The sequence below is a fragment of the Anticarsia gemmatalis genome, chromosome 2 (assembly GCF_050436995.1).
Source record: "Anticarsia gemmatalis isolate Benzon Research Colony breed Stoneville strain chromosome 2, ilAntGemm2 primary, whole genome shotgun sequence".
NCBI lineage: Eukaryota > Metazoa > Arthropoda > Insecta > Lepidoptera > Erebidae > Anticarsia > Anticarsia gemmatalis.
Window position 1 is genome coordinate 7,199,554 of NC_134746.1, and position 18,812 is coordinate 7,218,365.

Here is an 18,812-nt window from a genome sequence, read left to right on the forward strand (position 1 = left end):
GAAAGCATGAAATATATTTTATTCAAACACACTGAACAACACAATATTACCATAAAATTCCACAAGAAAAAGTAAATAAAATGTCCAGAAATATGGCTACAAAGTGCTTCTTTACATTAATATTAGTAACATATATGAGACGTAAAAAATAATTTTAATATACTTCACACAACTAGAATTGAAAACAGTTAGTGAATATTTAATACGAGTGGAAACATTAGACCTTAGCTTTCATTATATATTTTGTATAATAAATTATTGTCCTACTGTCACAGAAATCACGAAACGATCTCCTTCGAAAGATTATTTTCTTAAAAAGTACATTATATGATTTGTTTACTGTCTTTTTTAATAGTCGATGTGTTTGTATTTTATAATCCTGAAATAGCCAGAAGCTTCAAGCCCTTACTTCACGCTAACAGGCGGGTAAAAAGTGTTTGAAACTGGCAGCTGGCTAGTAAGAGCGACACCACACATTTTTTATGTTTTGCTTTTAAATTTTGTGGTGTTGAATGAAGGATGAAAAAGGAAAATGATACATTATTTTATAATGCGCATTCCCAAAAAAAAACAGTATTAGACAAACTTTTTTGTTGTAATTTGCGTAAGTGTAAGCTACGTTAGAGTATTCTCATATTTTTGTTTGTCAACGTAGAGTAGGTAAATACTTTCTTCGGATCAAAGGAATCCCTTTTCAATCAGAGCCTAATACTTTTAGTACGGATAGCACTCACTATTATTCTCTTAATAAAAGATACAAGGATATATTTATTAGCAAATACATATTACTTCTTTTGTAGCCTCTGAAACCAAGATCAAAAGGATAACAATGACTGAACATAAGAATTACAACAAAGAGACCATTTTCAATTTTCTCGTTTTATTACTGACTTATCCCCACAGATAACGAAAACAATGTGATAATTGGTCTTTGAGGCTAAAGACGTCTGTAAAGAATCTGTATTGTGACGTCATTTGGCTGCTACAAGTTAATTACACTTTAATGTTTGATCGCGAATGTTTCTGGAATGTTCTACAATGTCGTATTTATTGAATTACGTCACAACTTTCGCGAGATGTGAGCGATGTGTAATTAAACTCAAAATAGACAGGTATTCATGTTTGTAATGGATTCCTGACATTTAGATATATTTAGTATCATTATATGCTTGGTAATATTAAGCCTTTGAAGACAATAATATTTGAAGTTGGGAAACAAATGAGTGCAAAGTGAATTATACCAATACGATTTGCTACCAGTCAAATCAGCTACTCTTTATGAAACGTCAAAAACGCTTTTTGGTATATAAATACTGATGTAAAGATTTCAATGGATCAAATGAGTGATTCATATTGTCTTTGTCTTCAATAATTTAAATTGAATTTTTTATTAAAAAAAAGATGCAGAGCCACATTAAAACCAGTAATACTTTCAGATATGTACTATAAATATCATAAACCAGATTCCCATCTATATTTACTTTAACAGTAATTACTTGTAGACTGACGGGTTCATTTGTACCGTTAACTGCCAATTATAACATTATACACTAACAATAATCTGCACGCGAACTATACCGGATCTACCAGCTGGTCTCTATGGTTAGCAAATAGTTTTTACTATGAGACGCGTTTGTCTTTAGATTACATACTTTTTATAGAGAACAAATTATTAATAACTCCCTCCTTCGTATAACTCCTTTGTACCAGTGAGTGTCCCATTGCTGGACAAAGGTCTGCCTGTCAAACAAGGAAGGCGTTAGGCCTTACGTCCACCACGCCCGTCAAATGCGGGTTGAGGAATTCGTTGCATACTCTCACGAAATGTGATGAACAAGTTGTAGGCATGCAATCTTAGATAAAGCAAGTGACAATTATTTCTAAAACATGACATAAGTTATTTAAACTACTTCTTACTAATAAGTTGTAAGCAGTGTCATCGATTTCAGATGTGATCAATACCCGTGAATAGTGATTTAATAAACCATTAATTTCATTGTGTTCACTTACTTACCAAAACTCACACACATACGGGTCCATACAGCCTTAACAAATGATTTCAATAAAATAAATCAATGTAGAAAAAGGCCGGAGGGACAGATTTATTACGTCCACTGAATATATTTAGAACTCGTATAATTTAGGACCCCTGTGGTTACACAACTAAATAGCCTCACGTCGCAGGAGCCGGCTTAAGTACTCAGATATAGTTTTAAAGAGCCGCAAGGGTTTATAATAGAACTAGATGAAGATGGTAATATAAACCTTCATAATAGAATGATGAACCCTGGATATTTAATTTCCCAAGGTATACTTCTTGTTCAGTTCGTTATTAATACGTTCGATACATAACATCTCTACACAACAGTCTCTGAAAAGTTATCAAATAGAATAGACGTTTGTTTGTCTAAATAATCGCATATGATCGTATCATCATTCACATAAAACTAAACCACATCACAAACACTCTTTATAGAATGAGTTACAAAGGTCTTAGCACGCTGTGAAATCTGTTTGGCATAAGAAGGATACAACGATAAATACCATCCGAATCTTAATAAAAGTTCATATTTCATGGCTCTAAAATAAGCCCGCGTAGTCCTATTACCTACCAACTAAACATACAACAGTAAAGTTACCAAAACTTGTGGCGAAAAGGGTACATTCTGTCGCGCAGTTTTAAATCTGTCTCACCGGATTTCTGTGAGCGGTGGGAGGCCGCAACTTTATAAAGTCCCGCACACAAGTGTCCCGCGTGAGGAATACGCACCGCTATCTGTTTGAATAAAACCTTACAGTTTTTGTTTCCAACTGTAACTGAGGAACCTTGTAATATACGTAAATCTGTTTACTTTCAGGCAATCTTCGGAAAAATAAAGTAACATACGCGTTCGTATGTTACTTTTTCCGTTCGTATCGTACGCGTATTTTTACGGATTAGGTTCTATGAAAGCAGTGATAGCCGAGAGGTTTAAGTTGTCACCTCCCACGCAAGTGTTCGCAGGTTCGAATCCGAGGCAACACACAAATGACTTTTCGAAGTTAAGTGTGTATTAGAAATAATTATCACTTGCTCTAACGGCGAAGGAAAACATCGTGAGGAAACCTTGCATGCCTAAAATTTGTTTACATTTATTGAGGGAATTACAATTCTATATATCTACACTTTAACACATCTACGTGATATATATTCACGTAGATTCAATGTATCTACGTATATCGGCGCGAACGTGTCTCTATTAGCCGGAGAGTTCGAGAATAGCTGTTAAATGTCAAAACGACAGTCCCAATAACCGTATACGCTTTAGATAGCTCGGTTTAATTTAGCTTACTTGTCGCCTAGGCTATTTTTACACTAAAGAAGTATATGAGAGCAAGCGTACAAAAACAGAGACAGTAGGGGCCATTTTCTCAGCTTGTAGATAAGTGTCGGATAATCTATTTCAAAGATGAAATACATACAGCAAATATACAAAAAATCTAGTCTTTCAGTTCTATTTTGTTTAGTCATTTGATAAAATAACTGAAATTTATAAAGGAGTGATAAAAAATTCAGTATTTTTGTAAAGTGATATTTCAGTAGGTACCTAAGAGTTACCCCTAACGAAATATTCTGAGGGGTTTGTATTCTTCGTAACGTTATTGTTGACGTGAAGGGATCACTGTCAGTCAGTCATTCAGAACCTGTGAAAAGATTCAACCCAATTTGTGATGTGCTTTGTATAACGAACTCTATTTTTATACGTCTTCACATTGTGGAGAAATAAATTCTAACTTTGAAAGCCTTCCGAGAAAAGACCTTAATTGTTCGACTACATTTCAATAACAAAATATAATAATGAGTGGAAAAGTACAGCAAAGAATCATTTTAACAAAACATTGGCAATCAAAGTGGATTACTGATAACATACTGCTCAAAATTGTGCACTTTACAATGCTTAAAATCATAACTTAACTAAAACTATTTAAGTACTATTATACCAGAAGTCTTATACTCTGTAAATTGTTTAAAGTCGATTACATAAAGAGGTCGTATGTTCGTTTATAAATTCAATTCAACAATACTCTCTAGTGCTGTGAAGTAAATTGTCAAAGTCGTTGAAGCAATAGACAATAGACGTAACTACGGCTCAAAATAGAACTTTGTTAATCAAATTCAGTTCAATGATTCTGAAGACTATTGGAGACTGACTTATTGGTTATATGAGAATGAAATAGGCACAATATTGTGTAAGCATTCATCGATATATTGTATTGCTATACTTAGGTTTATAACAAGAAATTAACCTCTTAACGCTGATAGTTAATCAGCTACGGATGAGTACTAGATAACTTAACCGGGAGATAAACGATGGTCGCTAATTATGTCTTTAATTTTAGCGTTAAAAACTGATCTAAAGTAAATATGAAAATTTAAATGAAATGGTGCGTACGATTACTAATTGTTTTTTTGCAAACAATTAACATTTCTCCTAGACCTTTCAAAGATAATTGCTTGCCTATCAATCGCAGCACGTGAGATAAAGCTTGTAAGATTGATGTAACAGTGATAAGATAATATGCACATCCATTGATGTAACCTCTCCGAGTATAAAAAATATTTTCTTTGAAAACTTCTCTTAGTTACAGATAGACTGTGTACTTGTATCAAGAACCAATGTGACTTCTTATTTCGAATATGAAGCTGATACTGTATTTTAGCGCGATTTTTTCTGTATTTTTATTCAGTTATAAGGTAAGCCATGCTTTTTTAATCGCAGTTCATTTGTTACTCAATACATTTATCTTTTGAATTGCTTACAAGTCGCTGTATTTTTGAACATGTTCGTGCAAAAGAGTTTAAACCCTCTTCTAACTTTCTAATGGAGTTTTGCAAGTATCGATCGCGATGATGTACAAGTTTGAAACTCGAACGTTTAGTCGAAAACAAACAGTCACCATGCACCAACTTTTTTTTACACGAAACCCGAGTTTCAAGCCAGGAGCGCCCAGGGCGTGTCACGTCATATTTTTATCTCTTTCTTACTTCTATGTTCTCTATCTTCCGTCTCACTCGTACTGACACAAAGGAGGCATGACAATATTTTCCTCTACTGTTATTTTCTTTACTTTTCAGGAAGCAGAAGTAACCAGTCAAGCAATATATCCTTACTACGGAGGTGGGTTATCATATGACAATGATGATGACGATGACATTGGGATCCTGCTATCCATTCTTTTACTAGCAGCAAGAAACAGGGGCGGTAACTGCGGTTGCTGCAACTGCTGCAGCTGCGGTTCAAACAACATTCCTATTCCATACCCTATTCCGATCCCAACGAATAATCCTATCATCACTAGGTATGGCAGTGATAGCAGGAACAGTGATGGCAACAGTAGTGATGAACCTGATGAAGAGATAAACATCGTCACGGATAATAATTCTAACACCAGCAGCTCGTCGAATGCTCAAGATGCGACAAACAATGTCAATGATAACACTGCCGACAGTAGAAGCAAAAGCAAGAATTTTAAGTCTTAGTACAATGGAATAAGATTGAAAATTGATTGCAATGGTTTTCTACCTATAGATAAGTTTTGGTTAGCTTAACTGTTAGCTCAATATTTTATCTACTAGGTAGGTTATAATTTGCCGAGAAGATGTAAGAAGAGCTCTTCTTTTAGTTCAACTTGCAGAGTAGATTATGATCAAATGTTATTGTAAAAAGCACAGTTAGCATGTAAAAATAGCATGCTAACTAGTTGCCTTTTTATTAACAAAATCTTAAATACTCGTAAAATATAATATTTTTTCTAATAATCTTTACATTATGAATCTGTACAATATGTGTTATTACAATTGTTAATGTAACAAGCTTTATTTAAGCAGTTTTATAGTTTTACATATTGGTCGTGCCGATGGTAAGTTACACCACTATCCGCCATTGAAAAACTGTAGCAAATAGAGTACATATTATATAATGATACAATAAATTATTATTTAACTCGTACGATTATTATTTGCGTGACATATAAGCGGTACTCTAAACTGTCCTTTTGTATAACGCTTGATATATTTGTCTTTATATTTATTTCTTAAGTTATTGTACATTTTACTGCATCACTTCAAAACGATTAATAAAACACGATGAGAGTGCGCCATCAATTTTCATTGACAAGCAATTTCCCTTGATACGTGTAGTGCTTCGACGCACCCACTTTTAATAACCGAAGATATTAAGTGATGATAAAAAGGTCGTTTGAGAATTTGGCAATATTTAAGCTATGTCGAAATTATTCCGTTTTTCTGCAGTCTAAGATAATTACATTCAAAAAGAATAAATATATTTTTAATGCGGTTATCCTACTTTTATCCAGACAATGAACGAGGTTTAGTTTTTTGTTTTGTATTTTTTTAATTCTTTTGTATCTCTAATATCAAAACGTATCTAATGTTCATATGTCAGACAGTAATATTAAGGTACCTACAAATCAAATTTACAATAATAATATAATTATACTTAATATTTTACGAAGACATTTTTTGTTTAAATACATTATTTTAATTTATTGTTTACTTTTGATTATATATTACATGCACTATGTTTTACACTAACGAAAAATACACAAAAGAAAACTGTACCTACCTATCATATCTCCTTTTGAGAGGTTTCCATAACATTAACTAAGAATGAACCTTGGGTTTAGCTAACATGTTCATCATAGCTCGCAACACGCAAGCTTACTGCATATCGGAAGGAATGTACGGCTGAATTGTTCAATTGCACGCGACAACAGATTGCAGTAGTATACAATGTTAACAAATATTAATACATTAAATACCTCCGACATTTAATTCACTTATTTAATTTAAAGAGGTTACATTCAAACTTCAATATTAAACAGGCTATAATACTATAAAATCAATGATAAAAAGCCATAAAAAATAAAGAGTAATAAATAAAAAAGAAAACTTAATGGCGTTACTCATTTTTTCGCGGCAATCAGCCAGTAAGTTATAGCATTATTAACTAAAGAGGTGATTAAAAAAAGTATACAACCACGAATAAAATTGTTTTAATAAACAAAATAAAATCTGTGACTGCGGCATATTTAAATAAATGTCCTGTTGTAGCAATGAAAATTATTTTAATATTAAAGAACATAAATTTATGCATTAATATTATAGCAGTACAATGCCGTAGCTCGTATTATTTAACAGAGTATTTCATAAATAGCATCGGTTACACCTACACTGTTTGTATGTATCTAAATATATACCATTCTACCTACATTACAAGGAATATTTCATGCGAATTTTTTACATGCTTTCACGTGATTACTCGTCTCCGGAGAAAAGCTTTTGGCTGAACAAGAGTCATTTGCTCGACGCTTCGCTCATTAGCCTTTGAGCGCGCCATTATTTACATCACATTGGTCTTAAGGTATAAAGTCTTCAAATTTATCGGAAAAATCTATTTGGAAATGTTTAGCTTTTATTGCTAAGACTTTTCTGGAAAGTTGTTTTATATTTGAAGGTATGATTTAACGGAAATGTGTTAAAAACAAATCATCATGGAATAGAGGGTGATACTAGGCATAGACAAAGTTTTTTTTGAGATAAAGACTATAATGGAAATAAAATGGGTGACATTTTGAAACTTCCTTTTTTCAAATGATCAACATTTTATAGTGTAGCAGTAAAAACTAGATTATTTTCATTTCCTGCTAGGATGCATTCGTGTTTTTTGTCCTTTGTCTGCAGTTGGAGTCAACTAGTTTAAATTGCTAACACAACTTAGTTCCTGTGGGACTTGTTCATTCTTGAATGTTACGTCACGATGTTTATACACAACTTTGAAGTTTACCTATTTGCATTATTACTTCTTTGTTATGCTACTTATTTAAATGCTACGGTTATGGCTGTTTTTCTTTTTTTTCGTTATTTTAATTTTAATTTTGGACTACGTATAGCATTTAAAGAAGGGCCATTACTTACGATTATGAGCAAATTTTTGATGCTGTCTCAAAGATTTTAACTAAAAATAATAATAACGTAAACCCTTCACGCACAAAGGCCCATTTAAGAGGCTAAGTGCGGAAAAAGCCCAGGAAACCTAACCTAACGTAAACCCTTGTGTGTTTCAGTTCATAAATCAAATAGATACCCCTGAAATCTGTTTATGGTCGTAGAGTAGGTGTGAAGCAAGTTTTTAGCAGTTAATTGATCATCTAATGCATGTGGTCAGTTCATTTGTCAAGTGTAACGCAATCAGTCTCACACCGTGCCGGCCGAACACCGTCAACGTTTGACGTTTGTGACTTATTATGGTTCACTTTTCATCGCAACTGAAATGAACGACACGCGAATAAAATTGAAAAACAATAATAAAGATTATTTTATTTATATTTTGCTTATTACAAAATTGATAAGATTAAAAAATATTGCATATTGTCTGAAAATTAAAAGTCAATTAGTATTTATTATATGTCTTAGAGTAATATAAACCACTAACGTGCTAAACAAAGAGCCCCGAGTGAATCGAATGTTATCTTTAGTTTCACCTTAAATAACACACGCTCTCCTCAGTTCTCAGTACATTAGAGTTGAAAGCACATTATCTCAACATTTATCTTTATTCGACCATTTCGTTTGATTTCCCTCGAAGGAACGTGACAAGATAATAAACCATACCTCATCTCACTAAGATAAGTAATTCTGAGATAATTGTCCATCGATTATGTCACATCTACAGAACAGATAAATAATCGTATATAAGAACTAATATAAGAGTATCGCAGAGATTTTTAAGATGGCGACAGCCAGACTATATTGTACGTTCGTGTTGTTACTATATTTGAAGGTAAATTTTATTTTCTCAAGTATTTAGAGAATAGTTTTAAGATTTCTTGATTTTATCTGTTGCTTTTTATCTTTACAGAACAGCTATGGACAACAAGTATTGGCTAATAATCAAAACATCGGTGTGAATGCCGTAGGATTACAGCAACAAGCTCTCCAGCGGGCGCCGAACAACATAAATCAAATTCCGAATGGAGGATTAAATATCAACTTGGCGCAGCAGCCTAATTTGGCGGCGGCCAATTTGCAACAATCTCCGACACTATCGGGCTCGATGCAGGGGAATTTGCAGGCGCAAATGAATCTCCCGCCTAACATGCAATCGCAGAACACTATGATGCCCCAAAATAATTTCCAAATCACCAAAATTGGATTTACGCCGGTGCCTCAAGGAAACGCCAATCCTTCTATGACACCGAATTCCGCTGTGCAATATCAAAACGGGGGTGTCAAAGCGAATGTTCAAGTAATTCAACCGCAAAATATTCCCGTTACGAATCCTGTCGTGTCTCAAACATCGAGCCCACCTATCTCAATGTCAACTCTCGCAGAATTACTAGCCTTAAAGGGTCAACCCTCGTTACTATCACTTATTAATTCTCAAAACAACGGTCAACAAAATCAGCAATTTACCGCGAACTCAGTTCCTGCACAGAATCAATTGACAGATTTACAGAAACAGTATCTCGTAAGGTCTCTTCAAGGTCAACAATCAGCGCTGAACCAACAAGCTCTGAACATGGTGCAAGCACAACCGGGTGTTGTGAACGTGATGCAAGGGACGCCGCAGCAAGCACAAGCCATAGTAACACCTCTCGGTAATCAACAACCTTATATTACAGTTCAAGCCCAGCCGCTTACAAATTATCTCCAGAACCAATCACCGCAAGTAGTTGCCGTGGAAGAGGAGCCTTCAGTCATGTCTATGATTTTGTCAGAGCTGGGTCCTCAGTATGCAGTCAACAACGCATATCCTGCGCCTAAGAAAGGATCTAAGATGAACCTAAAATCTCTTATCCCGTTGATAATCAACTTGCTGAAGGAGAAAAATTCATGTAACTGCCGAAATTGTGGGTGCCCGAGTAATGCGTGCCAGAATAATGGTTGTCCAAACAATATGATGGCGGAACCTCAAATGGCTCAGATATTCGGAGGTTATTCTAATCAGAAGATATTCGGTCCGGGCGCAGAAGATGTTACAGTGAACAGATTTAAGAAGAACGATGATGAAGAATCAAGGAATAAGGACAAAGAACGAACCCCTCAGAAGAATAACACAGAAAAAGTTGAAAGTGAAGAAATATCGGAGGAAGACGATTCAGAATACATCGATGATGAGTAATATCCAGTAACTTGAGTAATTTTAAGTATTTATTATAAGAGCAATTTGTTACAATAAAATGTTATGATAAAGACGTTGTTTCAATATCCTATCTCTCAACCCTAGATTGAAAGGTAATTAACTTTGTTTTTAGTATCCTAATTCAATCAAATATTTAGTGGTGCCGTGGGAACGTTATAGGATAGTGTGTTCTAGTTTGTGAGTCCATGAACATTTACGGGCGGATATCCACAGATGTGGCCAGCACTGACCATTAATTTAGTATTACGAAACATAATGCTCCACTGCGTCTAGTGGCCTCACTATCTTTTAGAGCTATGGGTTGAATTATACGTAGTAGGATAGCGATAACACTAAAATTACGTGTATTGTATCAATACTATGCGGACGTAATTCGGTAAAATAATTCGTAAATGACGCTTCAAAATTTGACATTTTTTTTAAAGTGAGTATACAGATCTATTCACATTTTTATGCACTACTACAAATCTAGCGTCTACAAAAATATTTGCCTAATTGTAATTATGGATCAAAAATACAAACCGAAAAATATTTCAACTAGTTAAAATTCCGATACCAAAATTAAATGTCGTATCAAATAGCAGGCGTAGTCTGCAAAATCCTCGGCCGTAAGCTTAGAGGCTTAAACTTACGTCTAGGATTTGTTTTAGCTGCACGGTAGATCGGACATGATCCGTTAATTTATCGACACACCGAGCACACCACGAACAATACCTAGATAACACAGACTATAAACGACATTCTTTATCAAAATTCAGAAAAGACGCATTAAAAGATGATGTATTATTTATTAATGAATCATGTTTAAACGTCGTCACAGCCACCTGTACATGTATCTATGACGTTAAGACGAATATTTTAAGAGATATAAACAGACAAAGAAGTATTTACTATATATAACAATATCTGGGATGTTTCAATCATAATACGATACTACAATGGTGTCAGCTAGTTGCATTATTCTTCTCACTGTTACGGCCGCTTTTTATGTAAGTTTTGATGTTTTATTTATCATTAAAACAATTCTTAATTATGGTTTATCGAATAGATGTTGATAGACAATATATGAACATTGCAATTGGTGTTTAGACGTTAAAAAAAAGAACAAAAAAGACCGAAAATGCGGTCCTAAAAACTACATAATTATGGTTTCCCCAAATTACCAAAGAAATAATATAAAGTTTTATTGACATTTTGTGATAAACGGTATAAAAACAATAGACTCATAAGAACATCTCTCGTTCATTTATTATGTTGTTAGAATATGCCATTATGAACTGTCATGATTACAAACACAAATGCGTGCGGGAAAATGATGGAAAATATAGTATACTTATGACACGTGAAATGAACACGTGTCTATTTCAAGGTTTTATACAATTATTACCAGTTTAGTACCTAAACAACGTTCTTGTGATGAACTCTTGCAAATAATGATGTCATCCTAAATTTACAATTGCAGCAAGAAGATAGGTAGGTATAATTGCGTATTCTCATAATTAAAAGACTATCGTATCAAGTCTATACATTACAGCTATAATTTGTTTGGTAAAAACCTTTGCTTGTTTATTTTAAAAAAATCAGGAGTATTTTGGGCTCCTAGATCTTTCATGATATTTAAAACTGTCATAATAATAATGAGCTCCTACGCACACCTTACGAAACAAAAACTCTACCTCGGCGAATTCTACAATTTTTAGTTCAGTGAATTTACCTCAATTATCATTAGGTAATAGGTATTCATTACAAAATTCGACGCGGGAGGATCAAAGCCTCTCCGAAAATAGATTCTAAACAATTCTATTTAACAACCTACCTCAGTATCTATTTACATAGGTAGGTTTTCCAATTTTACGCTAAGCATCTTATGTCATCCGTCAAGGAGCTCTTCACAATGTCAGTCAAGCCCCTCGGTGGCTTGGCGTGGAGGCAGACATTCATAACACACATAATAATATTAGCTGGAATCGCCTTAATGTAAAGCGGCTTAGTACGACCGTGGTGACCGCTGAGATTGTAATGTGACCTCTTTTCTATGTCAAATGAGTTAGGCTTGTCTATTGTTATTGACGATTAGGTTGGCTAGATTGTAATAGGCTTTTGTTAGCGGTTCATTATGATGTCAAATAATAAGTTTACGATTGTGAAACGATCCTTGATTAGCAGATTTATATTATTAATTTGCTTACATGATCTCTCTTAACGCTTTAAGTTTCCTATTCAAAGAAAAACTTAGGCTTACGATCTATTATTCGTGGAAAATGAAATAGTTGTGAAAACATTCGATATTATTTCAGTCTACGAATTAAGATGAGACGGTACTTAATACCCTAACTAAAATAATCAAAGTTTAGCCAACTATTATCCGAATTCTAAGAATATCGTGCTATGTTATCGATCAATAATTTAGTACCTAATAAAGGACAAATAATAGTATCAAATCACTCATTCTAGCCCATGTAAATTTAGCTACGAAAGACAGAGACAACATTAATCACGAATTATATGTATTTTCTTTTTCCAGGTTTCTGAAGCGAACCCGTGCGGTTACCGAGGAGGCTGTAGAGGAGGTTGCAACGGTTACAACGGAGTACCAATTCCTGTGAGTGGTGTACCTATTGGTATACCACCAGGAATCCCACCATTCATGCCTCCACCTCCCCCACCTTACGGCTGGAGGGATGACGACGATCTCGACAAGATACTGCCTTGGCTGATACTGTTATTGGCTTAGAACTTTGGCTTTAAATAAAAATAGGAACTTTATGAATTTAGATGTTAAATCACAAAAAAAAAATTTAAAAAATCCCTTGTCTGGAAGAGTATGACTTTATGCATTAAGTTCGCCTATGTACCGCTACTGCACCGCTACCGATGAAGCTTAAATAAATAAATAAGTATTTTTTGTGTAAAAACGTGTATTGCGTGCATGATACAAGCGTCACAGTTTGTTTACAAACCGTTTGACAGCTTGAATGCATGGCTCTATTTGAGTTTTATGTTTTAAATCATAAATGTAAACAGAAAACAAAGTTTGCACGCGGAAAAACGTGTTGCATGTTAGTAACTAAGCTTATAAGCTATATGATAAAAAGTAATCATGGAATTTTGTTTGTCATACCTTGCTTTACTTTTATGTAATAAACGAAAGCAGCTCATTCTTTTGTGTTATTTACACCTTTCCTCTAAAATGTCGACCGAATTAATTAAAAGAGTAAAAACATAATAATATAACCTTTTTACCCCTTCTTCCAGTGTTTTAGCACTATTTTAATTAAGTCGTAACCCTAAATCCAGCACAACGTAATGAGCAGAGAGAAGTGCCGACATAACGAATAATTATATGAAGTCAAATAAGTGTTATTTACATTTTTGAAATATCGGACACTAAAATAAATTTTGATAGCTACAGTATTGTTGAGTGTTCCATTGAGGTCTAGTGAAAATTGTTTTACTACAATATCAGAGAATATGTCATTTAATGTTTTAGATAAAATAATAATATGGATTATATTATTCATTAATAAAATACGAACATTACCTATGTATTTGATATGTATAATAATACAATATATTGACAGATAATACAAGTCGTTATCTAATTTATTAATATATGGCATCGGGCATCTACCATAGAGTAGAAGGAGTTTAGGTTCGTTTAGGTTCACCACAGTTTATCTACGAAAGGATGTGATTTTTACATTGCTGATTACATGAATTCGCTTTTTCTTACATGTAAATAGAGCAAATGCAGAGTATTAGTATTAATAAACCTTAATAAAGAGTACATATAAACGCGTTTTGAAATAAGTCGTTTACTTATTTTTATAATTGTTTATGAATGGTAAAAAACCTTCAGTATTTAGCCTTAATATTATTATGGATTGTGTAATAAATAAATACTGCTAACCGAGGTGCCGCCATAAATTCTGGCTGCACAGACTATAAATGCCGAGAGCAGGAAATTGCAATTATTTGTTACATCTAGTTTATAACTCATAACATGATTTTGCTGAACATTTACTATTTTAATAGTTATGCACGTATGTATTTTACATTTTATGCACAACTATTGCACAAGACACGTTTTTTGGTAAAAAAATAAACTAGTTTAGTAATAAAAAAGTAATAACTAGAACTAAACCTTTCATTTTTAATTAAAAAGAAATTAGGTTAAGCCAATGGTCAGAAAATAATACTGGCGAAGAAATCGTATGTTTTCATTGAGATAGATCATGAGATAATTTTTAGCAAGTATATTAGCTAGTACATAGTTTCGGCCACATGAACAATAATCAGATTTTTCATTCGAGTATAATCTATCAACATTACATATTTTTACATAACTCTACGTGACTACCACAATCCTTGTTATGTCATTTCAGTAATACGATAACAGATAAGTTAATAGTGTTCAAAGAAAATTACTAATTTAGTCGATAGAAGGCAAGATTATTTGTATAAAAGGGTTCACGATTAGTTTCGCGAAATAAACTCAAAATGGCGTCCGCTGCGTGGGTTGCTTGTCTAGTTCTCCTCTCCAATGTAAGAAAATCATACTTTTATTGCTATTTATACTAACTAGATACATAGATAAAATATTTTAATTAGATTTCATACTAAGTTTAAGTCGACAAAAGAAATATAGCGTCTTTTAAGTAATTTAAATTTCGACATAATCTTTTTCGTAAACTTCGAAATTTATTTTGTGCAAGTGTTCATTATAATTAAGTATTATTTTCAGAAGTTTTGAAGAAGAATTAAAATATTTAGATTGGAACTCATTTGCATAAACTTGCTTTCGAGAGATCATTGCACTTTGTATTTAAGACTCGCGCGAAAATGGTACAAGATATTATTTCATACAGATATTTAACTTAATCAAATTGATTACAGGCTTTCCTTATCCAAGCCCAATACGGGGGCAACTGTGGTGGAGGATATCCAGGATACGGAGCTCCCCCTCCTTACCCAATAATAGTCCGCAACAACAACGATGACGATGGACTAAGGAACATCTGGCCAATCTTACTTCTGCTCCTGTGTGACGGTTTCGGCGGAGGCTGCGGAGGATTTGGTGGCTACGGAGGTTACGGAGGTGGTTGCGGAGGTGGCTGTGGAGGTGGCTGCGGCGGCAACGGCAACGGAGGCTGCCAGACCATCCCTATACCCTACCCCATACCTATACCCATCAATAACCCCATCATTAACTGATTAGGGTTAATTAATGACTTTTATGTTTGTTTTATGTATTGTTTTCTGATTATATATTTAGATTTAATTTTAATTGTTGTTTTATTGGTTTACTCTTTATTTTTAACCTGTGGTATTATTGAGCAATAGTTAGTGCTAGTAATAATGACTTATATCTATTACGGCTGGTATCACGCCAGTGCAATAATTTAAAAGATTTTTTATATGTATAGATGTATGCAAAAGATAGAATGCAACTATCTAATGTTCGAAAATTGCTCAACGCGATCATTCAGTCTAAACATTTGAGTGGCTCTATAAAATATAAGTAAGTTAAAAAGTTTACGATGATTTTTCACAAAAATTCGGATGAGATGTGATTTAGGTTTTCAAAAACTAGTTTTCAAACAAATTTACGGTTTGTGGTAATCAGCAGTTTTTTAAAAAGGTTATTTTTTTTAAATGTCGCCTCGGAATTTTAGGCAGTGTGGTATTTATTTATTTAGAAGAACGCTACATTATTTCAGATTAGCAGGCTAATTACTCTGCAGGATATCAATAAAAAAATAGAGGACTTCTCAAACTGAAAGCTAGACGTCCTTTGATAAACTTTATGTTTAAAACTATCCGAAGAAATGCATTACAAAATAGGTATTTACTGCGAAACGATAAATAAATATTTCTCATACATTTAGCAGTAACAATATCGTCATAAAAACGTGCCCGTAAAGCCAAGGGACAATTACATCATAAAATGTTACCTACTGACCGATTTTGTAATACATAGTATATAAAGACATCCTCGATATGTTTACTGATCACACGTCAACTCTTCAAAATGGCTTCGAAAAAGGTGTTAGTGACAGCACTCCTGTGTTTACTTGAAGTGAGTTAACTTACTTTTTGTAAAAAAATTGGATTTTACAGTCAAGGATCATAATTAACAGCTGCAGGTTCCAATTTAGCTTATATCTATTTTATTAATTTTAATGTTTTTTTTTTCTTTTTAGACATGTGGAGTATTCGGCCAGACTCGCGTCGAGTACATTAACCAGCCGTTCGGTACACCAACAGTATCGTCTGGTTCAGTCATCCAAGCCACTCCCCAGCTTGTGGTGCCAGCCATCATCAAGCCGATCGTCCAGCCTTGCGACACTTACGCCCAGGAGTCAGTGCCAAGCGTACCAAGCTTCAACAGCTTCGGTGGTTACCCCGGCTACTTCCCCAGCATGCCTCCTCCAATGCCCCCAATAATCTTGGACGGAGATGACGATGACGACAACTGGCATCATCTGCTCTACTTCCTGATCTTCGCTATGAGGAACAGGAGATGTGGTGGTGGATATGGTTACGGTGGCGGCTGTGGGGGTGGGTGCGGAGGCGGTTGCGGAGGTGGCTGCGGCGGTTATGGCGGATACAATGGCGGCTGTGGTGGAGGATGTGGCGGCAGCTGCGGCGGAGGCTGCGGGGGTAACTTCGGAGGATACAACAGTGGGTGTGGAGGTGGATGTGGAGGTGGATGTGGCGGAGGATGCGGTGGTGGCTTCAACAGTGGCTGCAACGGAGGATGCAACGGTGGCTGCATCGGTGGGTGCGGCAACAACGGCTTCTCCTACATCCCTTACCCTATACCCATCCCTTTTAACGGGCCTTGCTGCGGCTTCGGAAGCTTCGGTACTGACAACACGTGCGGCGTAGTAGAAGAAACCACTTGCCCAACAGGCTCCAACGAAATAAACCTTATCATTAGAACTGATTCCTGTACTTAACTAGAATTAACTTTAAGTCATTCGTAATGTACCGATATACACTCGTGTTTAACAATTTTTCTTTAAATTTGTTTAAAAAATAAATAAAACAATTTTATAATAAAATATTGGTTTATATTATTTAACGAAGAATATTGTGTCACATACTTTCTGTATAATCTGTTAATTAAATGATAATAACATAATAAAGTGTCCTAATTATTATGAAATGTCGTTCGACCTATATTTAGGTACATCGAGAAGGTAATATAAACGGGACTCTAATGATTCTATTGGCATATTAAATAAAATTTAAGGACGGCAAGATGACTTGGGTAAAGAAAATTACGCTAATTTCACTGTGTATTCAGGTCAGTAAAATTATTTATTTAAAAAAAAAATATAAATGTAAGATTCAACACGATAAAATTGGGTTGATGACGTCATTATCAACTTTGACCTTTAATTGAACCTCGAAAATTGATCAAGTTTCTAAATCGACCAAAGTTTCTGTTATTTTCTTGGTTCTATTTTCAAAAACAACCCATCTCTCAGTATTTTATCCGCCAGATCAATGTTGTCGTTGCCATGGTAACGGCTTACGCTCCCGAACATTCTCAAGGCGGATCAACCATTGTGACGGATCACTGACAAGAAACACAGAAAATCACTCACTGGAAAACTCTTTCAACTTTTTAATAATAAATGTCTTATTCGGAAATCCTTTTGCGAGTGTTCATTTATACATTTGACACAGAACTAACTAAAATTTCCTTTTTTTTTACAGCTACATTTATCACATGGTCAATGGATCAACCCCGGTCTATGCAACCCGTGTAGATACAACCCAAACAACCGGTACTTGCCATACAACCCATACGGTTATGGACCATATCCGCCTTTCTTCGGACCTATTGCAGACCCAGACGGAGACGGGGTGCCTGACATCATCGAGACTTCTGGAGGAAACCAGCCCAACATCATTGTGATTAATGACAGAGATGATGATGATGACGATGATGACTTTCGGCTTGAAGAGTTCCTCACATTACTACTGACGGCTAATATAGGAAGGAATTCAAACCCGCCGGCGCCACCCCCTCAACAATCTTCTGGCAACTGTTGCTGCTGCTGTAATTGTTGCAATAGGAATAATAATAATAATTGTAATTGCAATCGTTGTAATGGCAATAATAATAATTGTAACGGTAACAATTGTAATGGAAATAACGACAGAAACGATGACGACAATTGCAACTGCAAGAGTAACGGAGGTGGAACTACCACGCATATTACTATAGTACTCCCAGATAGTCTAGTTTGTAAGAAAAGTGATTAATAAATACTATTTATAGAAGAAGATTTTATAAAAGCAACGTAAGAAGTAAATAAATTATTGGAACTTTTAAATACGTGTTTATTATTTTTGTTAAACGCCTTTTATAATTATAAGAGCAGCTGTTTAAGTCATAGAAAGAGTTGTTACATCTGATTGTGATTGCGTAATAAAATTGCTAAAAACCAGTATTTAATCAATAAATGCACATTTATTTACCACGAGAGTAACTTTTTCTTAGTGAAAGATGGTGAGAGTTCAATCATCACTTTTTGCTTCACTGCTTCTAATTTTAATTTGTAATCGAGTGTAACGAAAGCAATCAAAGTA

The 18,812-nt window shown here is 34.5% G+C and overlaps 5 protein-coding genes across 5 annotated transcripts in view; 4 read left to right on the forward strand and 1 right to left on the reverse strand.

The window, feature by feature from the left end:
• LOC142982211 (uncharacterized) overlaps positions 1 to 18,812 on the reverse strand; it is a 120,607-nt gene that overhangs the window by 64,948 nt on the left and 36,847 nt on the right. The window lies entirely within an intron of this gene.
• On the forward strand, positions 4,603 to 5,990 carry LOC142982248 (uncharacterized). The gene is made up of 2 exons (XM_076128670.1): positions 4,603 to 4,735; positions 5,117 to 5,990. Exons 1-2 carry the CDS (start codon positions 4,679 to 4,681, stop codon positions 5,519 to 5,521), a joined length of 462 nt encoding a protein of 153 aa, XP_075984785.1. The 5' UTR covers positions 4,603 to 4,678; the 3' UTR covers positions 5,522 to 5,990.
• Positions 8,691 to 10,249, forward strand: LOC142982220 (uncharacterized). Its single transcript, XM_076128624.1, has 2 exons — positions 8,691 to 8,843; positions 8,922 to 10,249. Exons 1-2 carry the CDS (start codon positions 8,793 to 8,795, stop codon positions 10,182 to 10,184), a joined length of 1,314 nt encoding a protein of 437 aa, XP_075984739.1. The 5' UTR covers positions 8,691 to 8,792; the 3' UTR covers positions 10,185 to 10,249.
• On the forward strand, positions 14,640 to 15,492 carry LOC142982257 (uncharacterized). Its single transcript, XM_076128681.1, has 2 exons — positions 14,640 to 14,750; positions 15,102 to 15,492. The coding sequence occupies exons 1-2, from the start codon at positions 14,706 to 14,708 to the stop codon at positions 15,417 to 15,419; spliced, it is 363 nt and encodes a 120-aa protein (XP_075984796.1). The 5' UTR covers positions 14,640 to 14,705; the 3' UTR covers positions 15,420 to 15,492.
• LOC142986098 (uncharacterized) lies at positions 15,887 to 17,167 on the forward strand. Its single transcript, XM_076134348.1, has 2 exons — positions 15,887 to 16,284; positions 16,409 to 17,167. The coding sequence occupies exons 1-2, from the start codon at positions 16,237 to 16,239 to the stop codon at positions 17,165 to 17,167; spliced, it is 807 nt and encodes a 268-aa protein (XP_075990463.1). The 5' UTR covers positions 15,887 to 16,236.

What these genes read in the sequence shown, in the direction of transcription:
- LOC142986098 (XM_076134348.1), top strand. Translation starts at nt 16,237, where the DNA reads ATGGCTTCGAAAAAGGTGTTAGTGACAGCACTCCTGTGTTTACTTGAA. An exon ending in CACTCCTGTGTTTACTTGAA is followed by an intron (nt 16,285 to 16,408) that starts GTGAGTTAACTT and finishes TTTTCTTTTTAG; the next exon opens with ACATGTGGAGTATTCGGCCA.
- LOC142982257 (XM_076128681.1), top strand. Translation starts at nt 14,706, where the DNA reads ATGGCGTCCGCTGCGTGGGTTGCTTGTCTAGTTCTCCTCTCCAAT. An exon ending in GTCTAGTTCTCCTCTCCAAT is followed by an intron (nt 14,751 to 15,101) that starts GTAAGAAAATCA and finishes AATTGATTACAG; the next exon opens with GCTTTCCTTATCCAAGCCCA.
- LOC142982248 (XM_076128670.1), top strand. Translation starts at nt 4,679, where the DNA reads ATGAAGCTGATACTGTATTTTAGCGCGATTTTTTCTGTATTTTTATTC. An exon ending in TATTTTTATTCAGTTATAAG is followed by an intron (nt 4,736 to 5,116) that starts GTAAGCCATGCT and finishes TTTACTTTTCAG; the next exon opens with GAAGCAGAAGTAACCAGTCA.
- LOC142982220 (XM_076128624.1), top strand. Translation starts at nt 8,793, where the DNA reads ATGGCGACAGCCAGACTATATTGTACGTTCGTGTTGTTACTATATTTG. An exon ending in TGTTGTTACTATATTTGAAG is followed by an intron (nt 8,844 to 8,921) that starts GTAAATTTTATT and finishes TTATCTTTACAG; the next exon opens with AACAGCTATGGACAACAAGT.